General features: G+C 52.0%; 1 protein-coding gene across 4 annotated transcripts in view; it reads left to right on the forward strand.

The window, feature by feature from the left end:
• Nucleotides 1-1139: 1139 nt before the first annotated feature.
• Nucleotides 1140-12779, forward strand: part of TRAM2 (translocation associated membrane protein 2) — a 48055-nt gene continuing 36415 nt past the window's right edge. For 2 of the 4 annotated variants that reach the window (XM_073335693.1, XM_073335694.1), the window contains exons 1-2: nucleotides 1279-1363; nucleotides 3348-3901. Coding sequence is in view for 1 of the 4 variants with exons in the window: in XM_073335692.1 (XP_073191793.1) it covers nucleotides 1244-1363 (120 nt within the window). In the remaining 3 variants the exon portion in view is untranslated. Of the gene's footprint in view, nucleotides 1364-3347; nucleotides 3902-12779 lie in introns of all 4 variants that reach the window. The other 2 variants (XM_073335695.1, XM_073335692.1) reach the window with 2 other exon arrangements.

A 12779-nucleotide genomic window follows, 5' to 3' on the forward strand; every position in this document is an offset into this window, starting at 1 on the left:
ACTGTGTAGGTCTTTGAGATGACATCTTAAAAACAAAGTGTCTGTTTCCAGTTTTTCTAAGCTACTTGCCGTCACCTCTGTCTTCTGTGGCCCTCTCCCATGCATGGCATGACCCCCAGCTCATCTGCAAAACCCTACCTGGTCCACACTTCAGTCCCTCTTAACGATCCACTTTTGCCTTGCCAGGCTATAGTGAACTGAGTTGACTTGTATGTAAATTGTCTATTGTTGATCCCTCTCCCCTTACCTTTGCTTGTCAGTCTGTCCTTAGGCTGTCAGCCCTTTAGACAGAGCCCACCCCTACTCCAGTGTTTGGAAAGTGCCTTGGACTTTGGGGTGCAGCCATCAATAAATAAGAATGGATATTAATGAGTCCAGGATACTCTGCGAAGTGTTCTGCTCTGGAGACCTTGGCCAACTTCTTCTTGTCCTCCAGATTATCCTCTTCCCGCCTGGCTGCTGCTCTCTACCCCAGAAGCAGCTGCATTCCAGTGCTGCTCTGTGTGTGTAACTTGTGAAGCACCTTGAATCCTGGAGTCTGAAAGGTGTTCAAAATGTGCTGCATTATTATTCAATAGGTGTCCCTGTGGATATTAAAAGGGGAGAAGCCTGGGATCAGATGATCGGGATGTGAACAGGAAGTCCGAGGCACCTGTGTGGGTTTAATGCCTCTGAAAATAAAGTCAGAGGGGCCCAGTCCTTACTCAGAGGCTTTAGGCAGGCTGCTCCCATGAATAATGCTCAGCGGGTAAAGGCTGTATGTTTCTAAGACTTCTGGAGTCCGAATAAAGTGGGTTTAGGAGGCAGCATCGCCTAGGGGCTAGCGCGCTGAGCGGCAACTCTGGCGACCTTGCGTCTGTTCCCAGCGCTACCCCTGGCCTGCTGGGGCGAGCCTGGGGAAGTCACCGTCCCGCTCCGTGCCTCAGTTTCCCCCTCTGACAATCGTGACACTGACCTACTAGGTCAGTGAAGGGTGGGGGGTTGGGCAGGGTGGAGGAAGGGGTGGGTTGAATGCCGGAGGGCAGGGAGCCGGGGGCGGAGCTGGGGGGCGGTGAGGAGCCGAGCCCGGCCGGCCGAGAGCCAGCCCCGCGGGCAGGGACGGGTTAAGCGGGCGGGGGCGGTCGGCGCAGGCGCGGGCCCGGCGCTGCCGAAGTTGTCCGGGCTCCGGGCCGGGCGAAGTTTGCGGCGCTGGGCGGAGGCAGCGGCGGGCGGCCGGGCTGCTCCGCTCCGCTCCGCTCCGGCCATGGCCTTCCGCCGGCGGGCCAAGAGCTACCCGCTCTTCAGCCAGGAGTTCCTGATCCACAACCACGCGGACATCGGCTTCTGCCTGGTGCTCTGCGTGCTCATCGCGCTCATGTTCGAGGTGAGAGCGGGGGGCCCCCCTGCACCCCCGGGGACCCCCCTGCACCCCCCCGGGGGCCCCCCTGATTGCTGACCCTGGGGACCCCCCTGCACCTCCCCCACGGGACCCCCTGCCCACTGACCCCGGGGGCCCCCCCTGCCCCCCTGATTGCTGACCCCGGGGGCCCCCTGCACCTCTCCTGGGGGACCCTCCTGCACCACTGACCCCGAGCACTCCCCTGCGCCTCGCCCGTGCCCCCCCGCACCCCTCTCCACTGACCCTGGGGACCCCCCCCGCACCCACCTTGAGAGACTCCTTGTGACCCTTCCCCAGGACTTTGCCCTGTGCACCCTGGGGGTGCTGCCCACTCCACTCTGGGACCCTGCTGTGCCCCTCCCTGCAGATCTGCCCCTTGCCCTCTCAGGATACTGCCTGCTGCACCCCCAAGGAACCCTACTGCACTCCTTTCTTGGGGGACCCCTCTGCAGCCCCCTACCATGGGACACTGTGGCCCTTCCTGGGGGTATTCTCTGTGCCTCTCCAAGGGACCCTGATGCAGTCCCTCCACCCAGGGCATCCTTCCTTGGGACCCCAATGCACTGCACACCCTGGGGGTGGATCCGAATGTAACTCCTTCCCAGGGGATCCTACTCCAGCAGATCCTCTCCTTGTCAGTAGAAGCAAATTCCAACCTCCCACGGTGCACCCCTGGAGAGTGCACCTTTGCAATGCACCCCTTTGACGTGTGGGGGAGAAGATGACCCCCCTGCACCCTGCCTGGGGAGGGAGCCCCAGTGAATCTGCCTTTCGGCACTACCCACATTGCGCCCATCAGGAGGAGCGCAATGCACTAAGCCCCCCAGTCCCACTAACCTCCTTTTCCCAGCCCCTTTGTGGGTTAGTTTCCCTCCCCTACACTGCACTTCCTTCCCCCTTTCGTTCGCCAGGGATCCTTCCCACTCTTCCTGTCCTTTCCCATCCCCATACGCCACCATCCACCCCCGGATAACTTCATTTCTCCTCTTCCATACCCCCAGCTGCTTCTCCACTCTGTCCACACCCACAACTTCGACCTCCCCAGCTTCCAGTCCCCCCAGTACATCCTTCCCCCTCCCCAGTGCCTCCTTCTCCTGCTCCAGTTTGCAGTCTCCCCTTCCCCCCCCCCAGCCCCTCTTAGGCCTGGACCAGTGCCCACCAGGAACAAGATTTCCCCCTGGCCTCTAGCTGCTGCCCTCCTTGAGTCTGGTTGAGTGTAGGTGGGGGTACTGGGGACACTGACTAGCTACTGCCAGGGATGGCCATGCTTGTGTGACCCCTGTCCATGGGGTCCATGAGATAGGCCGGGTAGCATCCTTCAGTCTCTGTGTTTGGGCATGGTGCAGGCGGCGTGTTGACCGTCTTGGGCCCCAACATTGTGGGGTGGAGGAAAAGGCTTTTGGGGTGAGGCTCTCCCTGTGCTAGAGCTCCGGGGATGGGGGACAGCTGGCTCTGGCCGGTGCTTTCCCCAGGGTTTGGGGATGAGCTGCCAGATGGCGTTGGTCTATGCCCCAGAAGTTGGGGGAGTTGATGAGTGAGGGGAAGTTGGGTGTGGCCTGAGTTGAAGTGGAGCAGCTTTAAGGCAGGGGATGTGTTGTGATGAGGTCACAACCTTTTGAGGTTTGGCGGGAACCCCTGCAGTGTGCTGTCATGCTGTGGTTAGCAGGAGAGGTGGCAGGGCCCACAGCCGGGCCACCAGATGCTGCCATCCTGACAGCTCTCTCGCTAAGCAGGGCAGGCTAGGTGAGGTCATTCCTTGGCTGGGAGACCTCTGAGCAGCCCGGAGGTGCTGCTGGGAGTGGGGATGGCAATTCAGTGGAAGGCTAATGCTCAGCCTGATGCAATGCCCCTGTGCTGCTGGATAGCCCCATCTTTCAGGTGCACTGTGGCCGTGGGTTTGGATTGTTGGGCTTTGTCAAAGGGGCGCTATCAGATTTTAAATCTTTTTTTTTTTTAATCCCTTGTCTAGGTTACTTACCACTGATACCTTTGATTACCAAAATCAAAAGAACTTTAAAAATCCAGCCCACTTTTCACCATTTGTGTAGCTTGCTCTGAGTTTCCCGCAGCTGTCGTTACTTCTGTGTTTGTTTATAACCCCTTTTTCGCGCTGGATTCTTATGTGCCAGCACCTGGTTGCAATGGTTGGGGTGCAAACTCTGCAGGGGAATATGCAAACCCAGATCAAACGGAAGATTTTTTTTTAAAGAAATGGAAACATTTCAGTAAATAGGGTTCATTTAAAGAAGAAAAATAGCTTTACCTGCGGAGGGGGAGAGGCAGTGTTGGTGGAGGACGTCTGCCCCTTCCCTTTCCCCGGGAGCAGCTGCCCCTTTCCTTTGCCCATAAGCTAGGGTTGCCATCTCTGAGCTACAAAAAACTGGGACATTCGGGATGATCCTGAGCGCGTTGCACACGACCAGCTGGCCAGTTTTTGGAGCACACTGACCGACGCCCAGGACAGCGATCTCAAACAGGGACAATCCTGGGAGAATCTGGCCAGGTGGCAACCCTACTATTGAGGTACTGGGGGTTAGGTGTCGGTGGGGGCAACTGGCCTACCATTTTCCACCACTTCCTTTTGTTCCCGCCTTCCCCAGCATTGCCCCTTCCCTGGAGGGAGTCGTGATCCTGACCTTAGAGAAATGTCCTTCTGGAGGAGTGCAGTGCCCCCTCCCAGGCCACACTGTCCCCAGTGCCCCTTTCCCCATGCTTGGGGCATCTTCCCCTCCACCAACCCCTGAGCTCGCCAGGAGCCTTGTTCTCCCTCTTTCCAGAGACATCCCACAAGCCAGAGGTGCTCTCCTGCCTCCCTTCAGCCAGCCCCCACCAGAGAGAACCCAATGAAACCTTTCCCCCTGTGGGAGGGGGAGTTATTTATCTGCCCCTCCCCAGTACATTTGATAGAAATGGAGCCCCTGGTAGGGGGAGAGGAGCAGACCCTTGGCCTCTCCCAAGCCTGGCATCAGGGCTCTTCCTCCCTGTCAGTCCATAGCCAGGAGAGCAGGCTCCTTGCAGCCCCAGTGCTTTGCACAGAAATGTCAGGAATGTGGAGCTTTCCCCCCCACCACCACCCCGCCCCTTCCCAGCTTTCTCCTCTCTTTCCTCTCCTCTTTCAGGGGAGGAGACAGGATAGGGAGGGGGCTGAGGATTCCTGCTGAACAACTCAGCCCTTCAGGCTTGCTCCATACGCGGAGTCTGGCCAGCCTGGCACCTCAGGGGCGTGCGTGCTTCTGCGGTCAGCATCTGAACCATGTATGTCTGCTAGGACCGTGTCTCTCCCAGCCCCCCAGCCGAGTGCCACGTTTCAGGGCAAAGGGAGACGAGATGGAAGAGGGGTGGGGGAGAACGCATCAGAGAAGGGGGAAACCCATTTCCTTAATTAAAAAAACAAAACAAAAAAAAAAGACAGTTTTTCCCTCCCTTTCATTGCAATGCACTGAATGAACAAGTAGTTTTCAGTACCTAGAAATCTTAATGTCTTTAAAGGAAACATCTAAATTAGAGCCAGAAAGGCCAGCTGGCTGGGGTATAAATTCCCAAACCGCATGCAAATGCCACAGAGTTGGACACACCGGCTGCAAGTTTCATAGTTGTACTTTGAAAACAAAACAAAACAAGCAGCGACTTTGAGCTGGAGGGGGTTTTGTCTCCCACTAACTCAGCAGGCCGAGGGTTTCCCCTTGGTTGTTGCTGGTGGTCACTTTACCAAACTTTCCTTCTCTAAGGCTGTGTCTACGCTGGCACTTTTGTCCGTATAACTTTGCCAGTGTGGACAGTGCTATGTCTGCGGGAGACCGTCTCCTGACGACATGGCTACTGCTGCTCGTTGGGGGTGGTTTAATTATGTCCACAGGAGAACTCTCCCCCGTCAGCATAGAGAGGCTACACAGGAGATCTTACAGCTGCATCGGTACATCTGTGTCGCTGTAAGCTGTCTAGTGTAGACGTGGCCTTAGCCTCAGGGCTGCGTGCGGAATAAGCTCGTCTGGGCTCTCTTTAGAAAAAGCTGATTGTGTTTTTGCACAGTTGGAAGATGTCGGCTTGACAGTCCTGGAGACAGGACTTGTCTGCATTGGTATTTTCATTAATCTCCCACCGTTGCAGCTGCACTAGTCAGAATCCTGGTGTAAACAGGGCATTGTTACCATCCAGACTTCAGAGGAAAATTGTTAGAAGAACCTAAATGATGCTTTTGAGAGAGAAGGGGGATGAGGTAATATCGGTCGTTGGACCAACTTCTGTTGGTGAGAGAGACAAGCTTTTGCACTACACACAGCTCTTCTCCAGGTCTGGGAAAGGCCCTCTGAGCATCGCAGCTAAATACAAGACGGAGCAGATTGTTTAGCATCAGTGGTTAGTGCACGTTCTGAGGAATCACTGTAGGTGAAGTAGCCCATTAATACATCTTCAGTCATAGGACAAAAAGCGGGGCTAGTGGGCTACAGAGTGTTATAATAAGCCCTAAATCCAGTGTCTCTGTCAGATCCATGATTTTCAGTGGCTAGCAGCGTTATGAATTTAAGCTCCCAGGCTTGTCTTTGGAAAGTGTTGTGCAGGTTTTGTTCAAGGATGCGGCCTGATAGGGCAGCTGTAGCGTGATCGCGCTGTGAAAAGTATTCACCACAGCTGCTGGCGTGTTTGTCTTTTCTCGTTTTCCTGTGTGAATTCATTCAACGTAGGTGCCTTTTGTAATTTTACTCCCTCATCTGGACCTGCACTGAGACAACACAGTAATAAAAACACCCGTGTCCTCTCTTCGGTGGAACTTCAACGGAGGAGAATGTTAGTGTAGGGACAGCCAAGGCAGAGTCAGTATTAGCCTAAATACTGTCCCTGCGAAGGGACAAAAATGTGTTTTGCTTTATTTTTTTTTTTCTTTTTGATGTACAGAGAGAATTTGAAGTGTGGTTTGTGCTGGAAATGCTGGTCTTGTGTCCCCTGCTTTCTCCCCCATCCCCTAGAAGGCTCTGTGGATGTCTGGCAAACTCGTAAGATTAGGACATGTGCCATACCGTGCAAATGAAACCTGCTTAAGTGGGAAGGGAAGAGAGGGTCACAACGCGCCTACTCTCCACCTTCGCCTGTCCCAGCGGCCTCACACCCTCCTGATCTCCTTTCACTTCTTCTCTTCAGCTTCTCCCCTCTTACTGCTGCCTTTCATAGTACAAATATACGGTGGTCCCCACGCCCTTGGGCTATGTCTATGCGTGTAGTATACAGGCACTACTTGTGTATCTACGTGTCGCAATGAAAGGCTCCAGCAACAGGGAGCTGCTGGGGCCTTTTCCCACAGCGGGAAAAGGCTCTGGCAGTGGGGCACGATCCTGAAAAGTAGCCGTGTAGACATGGGAGGCACTGCTTGGGCGTGTAGGTAGATACGCTGGAAGTTCAAACGTATAGGGCATGCTGCTTGCCTAAGCCGTGTCTCGCCCGCTACGCTGCTATTTATAGCCCTTCTAGCTGGGGGTGCAGCATCTGTACTCCACACGCCCCCGGAAGTGTAGACGTACTTTTAGAAAGTCATTTCTTGGCCCCAGCGGCCTCTTACTCTCACGTCCTCACCTTTGTAGCCTTTGCGCCTGAACCCACTGAGTGCGCCATGTACGGGCAGCACCTCGAGTTCCTGTCTTTCATTCTGGATCCCCTGGCTCGCCATGTCCCCCTGCAGCTGCTGTCACAGAGGTTTCTAACGGCCTCTTCCTGGCCAGGGGGTCCTCAGACTTGGTCCATCCTCCTAAACTGCTGCTTTTGGCTGCGTCAGTCATACTCCCCCCTCTTGATGTCTTTTCCTCCCTTGGCTTTTGTTGTGGCTCTGTCCTCTCTTGGTTCTCCTCCGACCGCTGGGTGCTTCTCCCCCCTTTCCACTCTGGTGAGATGCCTCAGGGCTCTGCCCTGGCCTCCCGCTCACTTTACAGCCTCTCCTTGTGAGATCTGATCCATGATCTTTGCTGGAATGACCTCTCTCTCCACTCCTGCCCTGCCTCCCTCACTCCTGCCCTGTGTCTCTGCCTATCTCTGACAATTCCAGCATGTTTTACCATCACTGTGCACTTAGCGTGGCTAAAGCTGAGCTGCTGATCTCTTTCCAAAACGTTCTTTATCCCTCCTCTCCTCCCCCTAGTCTTGATCATCATTGCTTGGACCCACATCCCAGGTATCCCCTTTTACTCCTTGTTTCCTTCCTCACCCCGCGCAGGCATGCTGTTTCCATGTCCTGCCACTTGCTGTTCCACGACACTTCTAAGATCCGCCCTGCGTCTGCTAGAGTTGGAGACTTTGCATGGTGGGTGAATCTTCACCAGGGATGGGTGAATGCAGTCCACAGGGGCTTTGAGCAGCCCGTTAGGCCTTCCTCAGGCTGGTGTGGCCTGTGGTGGAGATCAGAGAGCATCATCTGCAGAGCCCTTCTAGAGTGTAGTGGCCAGAGCTCAGATCAAAGCGGAGAGTCTCAAGCTCTCTCCTAGGCTGCAGCTCCCTCCTAACGTGGATAGACGCGAGACGCTGCCCTCAGCTGGTGAAAGGTTTGGCACTCCCGCTGACTGGCCATACAGACGTGGAGAGACTGAAGGAAATGGCAGAACCTGTCTCACAATAGACCATTTCCTGTAGGGAAGGATTTCTCTGGGCTCACAGGCACTCTCCCGCAGGCTGTGAATGTGTGACTGTGACTTAACCATTTCCTTCCAAATCTGCAGCTGGCACACTTCTGACCTAGACAGTCGCCATCGTGTGTTTGCGAGGGCCTGTGGCGTTGTCTGCTCACAGGTGGTGAGCTACTATCCAGCCACAGTCCTTGCTGCCCTAAAGCTTGCTGTGTAGCTCTGTGCTGCTTAGGCCTTAGCTGGAGTATTGTGTCCAGTCGTGGGCACCACATTCCAGGAAAGATGTGGACAAATTGAAGAAATGCCAGAGAACAGCAGCAAAAATTATTAAAGGTCTAGAAACTATGACCTATGATGGAAGATTGAAAACATTTAGTATGTTTAGCATGGAGAAGAGAAGACTGGGGGGGGGGTTACATAACAGGTTTCAAGTATGTAAAATGTGGTTACAAGGAGGAGGGAGAAAAATTGTTCTCCTTAACCTCTGAGAATAGGACTTGAAGCAAGGGAGGTTTAGGTTGGACATTAGGGAAAAACTGCCTAACCGTCCGGGTGACTAAGCACTGGAACAAATTGCCAACGGAGGTTGTGGAATCTCCATCATTGGCAGTTTTTAAGAGCAGGTTAGACCAGTGGTTCTCAACCCATTTACCATTGTGGGCCGCATATGCAGCTCTCTGTGTTACGTGGGCCACATCCACACAATATATATATATATATATATATATATATATATATATATACTACCTGTGTGGCCCTGAGGATATCACATGGGCCACTGCTGCGTACTGATTGGGCCACAAGCGGCCCACGCCTCAGGTTGAGAACCACTGGGTTAGACAAACATCTGTCAGGAATGGCCGAGTTAAAACGTCGTCCTGCCTTGAGTGCAGGGGACTGGACTAGATGGCCTCTAGTCTCGCCTTCCAGTCCTACACTACTATGATTCTGTGAACATGGTGGCTAGTACAAGTCTGAACAGCTGTACAGCATTTCACACCCAAAGTACTGTGAGTATCAACTTCTTAGGGCCTGACCCTGCAACCCCTCTTCATACACACAGCTTCTATTGACTTCAGTGGGAAATCCCTGTGCAGAGAGCGCTTTGTAACCAAGGCCTTGCCTTGGCCAGTCAGACTTGTGCCCTTTGTAGCCTGGTATCCTGTCATGGGCAGTGGGCAGTTGCCAAATGGCGAAGAAGGACAGTGCAGCGGTTAGAGCCCTAGCCCTAGGAGTCGGGAGACCTGAGTTCAAGTCAACGAGGTTTGTGTAACTCACTTAGCCTCTCTGTGCCTCTCATCCCCATTTTAGGTGTGAACCAAAGCACTTTCCCACCTCAAAGCGGTGTCGTGAGGATAAACACATTAAAGATTGAGGCACTCTGTGACAGGAGCCTTGTAAGTCCATGACTAGGTAGATGCCTTTGAAAGTGGCCTGGACACAGTGCTATACAATGTACTGTGGGTAGAGCCTTCCCAAATTCGCAGTCCACTTTGGTAAATTTCGTGTCATAGCATTTTAAAAATCTTGAATTTCATGGTTTCAGATATTTAAATCTTAAATTTCAGTGTTGTCACAAAGCATGAATATGTATTTAAAAATATAACCGCGTCAAGCCCTTAAGTCAGCATTTCTAAAACTGGGGGTCCCGACCCAAAAGGGGGCTCCGAGGCCATTGTGGCAGGGCTGCGGTATGGCCACCTTTACTTCTGCGGTACCTTCCGAGCTGGGCGGGCAGAGAGTGGCGGCTGCTGGCCGGGTGCCCAGCTCGGAAGGCAGAGCTGACCCAGCGGTGGTATAGAAGTAAGAATGCCATGGTGTGGTATTGCCACCCTTACTTCTGCGCTGTAGCCTGCAGCGATGTGGCCTTCTGAGGGGGGCGCCTGGCTAGCAGCTGCCACTTTCTGGCCGCCCAGTTGTGAAGGCGGCGCAGAAGTATGGGTTGGCAAGTATGAGTTGCCATATGGGCGGCGCAGAAGTATGGGTTGCCTGCCCCCCCTCCCAAAATCCGTATTACGTGGGAGAGACCAGTTTCATGGTCTGTGTCATGTTTTTCATGGCTGTGAATTCAGTAGGACCCTAACTATAGGGAACAGTCTTGTGTTGGCAGTGAGATGGCGCGTGTGATCTACTATAGGCTTCTCCATCTGTAGCTTCTAGGATGAAGGCTGATGTGATGAAAATATTTTTTTTGGATTGAACCCAGTTTCAGTCCCCTCTTAATTCAAGTTGGATCTGGTTCCTCTCCAGATCGATTGTGTGAAAGGTGTAGTTGGTGTGAGAGTGAGAAAGCAGTGCTGGATTTTCTACAGCTCCTGGCCTCTTTGGCAAGCAGTCTAAATAAGTTTCTACTCCTGACCTGTCCAGGGTCAGTGCAGGAAGCTACAGGATGGACCACGCTTTGAAAAGACATGCTTGCTCATTCTAAAAGTAAATCTAAGTGATGGCAAAGAATCACTTCCACTATTTTACTGATTAAAATTACCCCATATTTAAATTAAAATAAGTTCTTTTCACCCAAGCCCCAAATTGCTTTTACTTCACTGGCATATTTTAAACCATGTTCTAGCAACAAATGAAACTTGAAAAGGATTTGTAATGCCAGCGCTATGACATGGATGATGGCACCACCAGTTGCCCTTACCTAGCTGGTCAAGCTTTGACTAGGTTAACCTTAATACAAAATGCTTACGCAGTGTTTTTCATCCCTCAATCAACAAAGCACTTTACTAAGGAGGTCAGTATCATTATCCACATTTTACAGAAGGGGAAACTGAGGCACCGGAGATGATGTGACTTGCCCAAGGTCACCCAGCAGGCCAGTGGCAGAGCTGGGAATCAAACCCCAATCTCCCAAGTCCCAGTCCAGGGCCCTCTCTTCTGGCTTGCAGAGCTGTAGACATTTATGGTAATAAAATCTTGCTGACTCGTGTTAAATTCCTATTTGTCTCAAACAGTTCAGATAAGCTTGTTGCTAAAGCACACTTGTGACATGCAGCAATGCTCCTTTGTATAACGTGAACTCACTAAACTTGGAAACTTCCCCCCCTCCCCGTGCCTTGAAAGTAGGTGGTTTTAGTTAGTCAAAACCAAAAGCACATCTGGATTCTAGAGTCACCACACAGCTTGGTGGGAGGAAAAATTAATCTATTTTAGCTGGAGCCAATGAAGCTCAAGTTGTGATGCTTTCTCCTGTATTCTTGTTCCAAACAAGGATGGGAACATTCACTGCCATCATAGTCCTGAATCATGGTCTTCCAAATATGACCCTGCCAAAGGGAGGAGGCTCACAAATGAGCTCCTGTTTCCAGACTAATACTAAATATACTCTGTCCTATTATAGCACCCTTCACGAAAAGCTCTTAAAACACAGTACGAGCAGTAACGAACGAAGCCTCACAATAGCCCTTTGTGGTAGGGTAATGTCATCTGTGTCTGATGGACAGGGAAACCGGAGAACCCAGAGGTGAAGTGACCTGGCCAAGATTGCAGAGTTTGTGGCGGAGCTGGGATTAGAACCTAGATCTCCTAGTGCGGTGGGAATAAATAAAAGGGAAATGCATGGTAGACGAACTGTTGTATGTTAAAATAGACAGGTATATTTGGACAGTGTGTTGTGAATCAGATGCTAAAAAAAACCCCTCCTTTTTATCCTTGAGCCTCAGAGTCAAATTTGGGAGTCCAATTTACGTGCAGGTCCTATTCTGATGCATCTGGAATGTACTTTGGATTAACAGGTTTTTATTTGTGTTTCAATGGGCACTCGAGCCCTCAGAGCACAACAGTAGGAAGCAACGTATATTTTTTTAATTGTTTGACAAACCTGTAATATGAACAGAAATATTTTAAGGAGGCTGTGGAATCTCTGTCATTGGAGGTGTTTAAGAATGGGTTAGACAAACACCGGTCACAGACGGTCTAGACCAGTGGTCTCCAAAGTGGGGTGCACGCACTGCACGGGGTGCGCCAGAGGATCCCAGGGGGTGCCCTGCAGGAGGAGCACTCCGCCGGTTTTTTTTTATTCGGCGGCAGCTCGGCATGCCTGTGGCAGGTCTTCCCGTCTTCTTTCTTCTGCGGCACCGTGCAGGTTCGCGATCCAAAAACTTTGGAGACCACTGGTCTAGACAATACTTAGTCCTGTTTCAGTGCAGGGGACTGGACTAGATGACATCTGAAGGTTCCCTTACAGTCTTACATTTCAATGATTTATTTCTAATGACACTTCCCGGGCAGGGCGGGGCCAGGTTTATGCATTTAAAGGTGCTGTAAACCAAACCCAATAGCCTCCTTGTAGCTGCGGACAAGCCCTGGGCACACCTGAAAGTGAAACTAACCAGGATTTGACTAGAAACGTTTGTCAGTTTCACTTTTGATTTTGCTGCATGACCTGCAAAATGCCAACAGCTTGAACAATGAAGTAAATGGGGTCAGGATGTTAAGATGTCCATTTAAGACCTATTAGAGGGACCTGGTTTTCTGAGGGGGAGGGGATGCCCTTTAATAGGTCTGTTTGGGATGCTATCACCAGCAGGAGAGTGAATTTGTGTGGGGGGGTGGAGGGTGAGAAAACCTGGATTTGTGCTGGAAATGGCCCACCTGATGATCACTTTAGATAAGCTATTACCAGCAGGACAGTGGGGTGGGAGGAGGTATTTTTTCATATTCTCTGTGTATAAATAAAGTCTGCTGCAGTTTCCACGGCATGCATCTGATGAAGTGAGCTGTAGCTCACGAAAGCTCATGCTCAAATAAATTGGTTAGTCTCTAAGGTGCCACAAGTACTCCTCTTCTTTTTG

Source organism: Lepidochelys kempii, chromosome 3, assembly GCF_965140265.1.
Source record: "Lepidochelys kempii isolate rLepKem1 chromosome 3, rLepKem1.hap2, whole genome shotgun sequence".
NCBI classification, from domain to species: Eukaryota; Metazoa; Chordata; order Testudines; family Cheloniidae; genus Lepidochelys; species Lepidochelys kempii.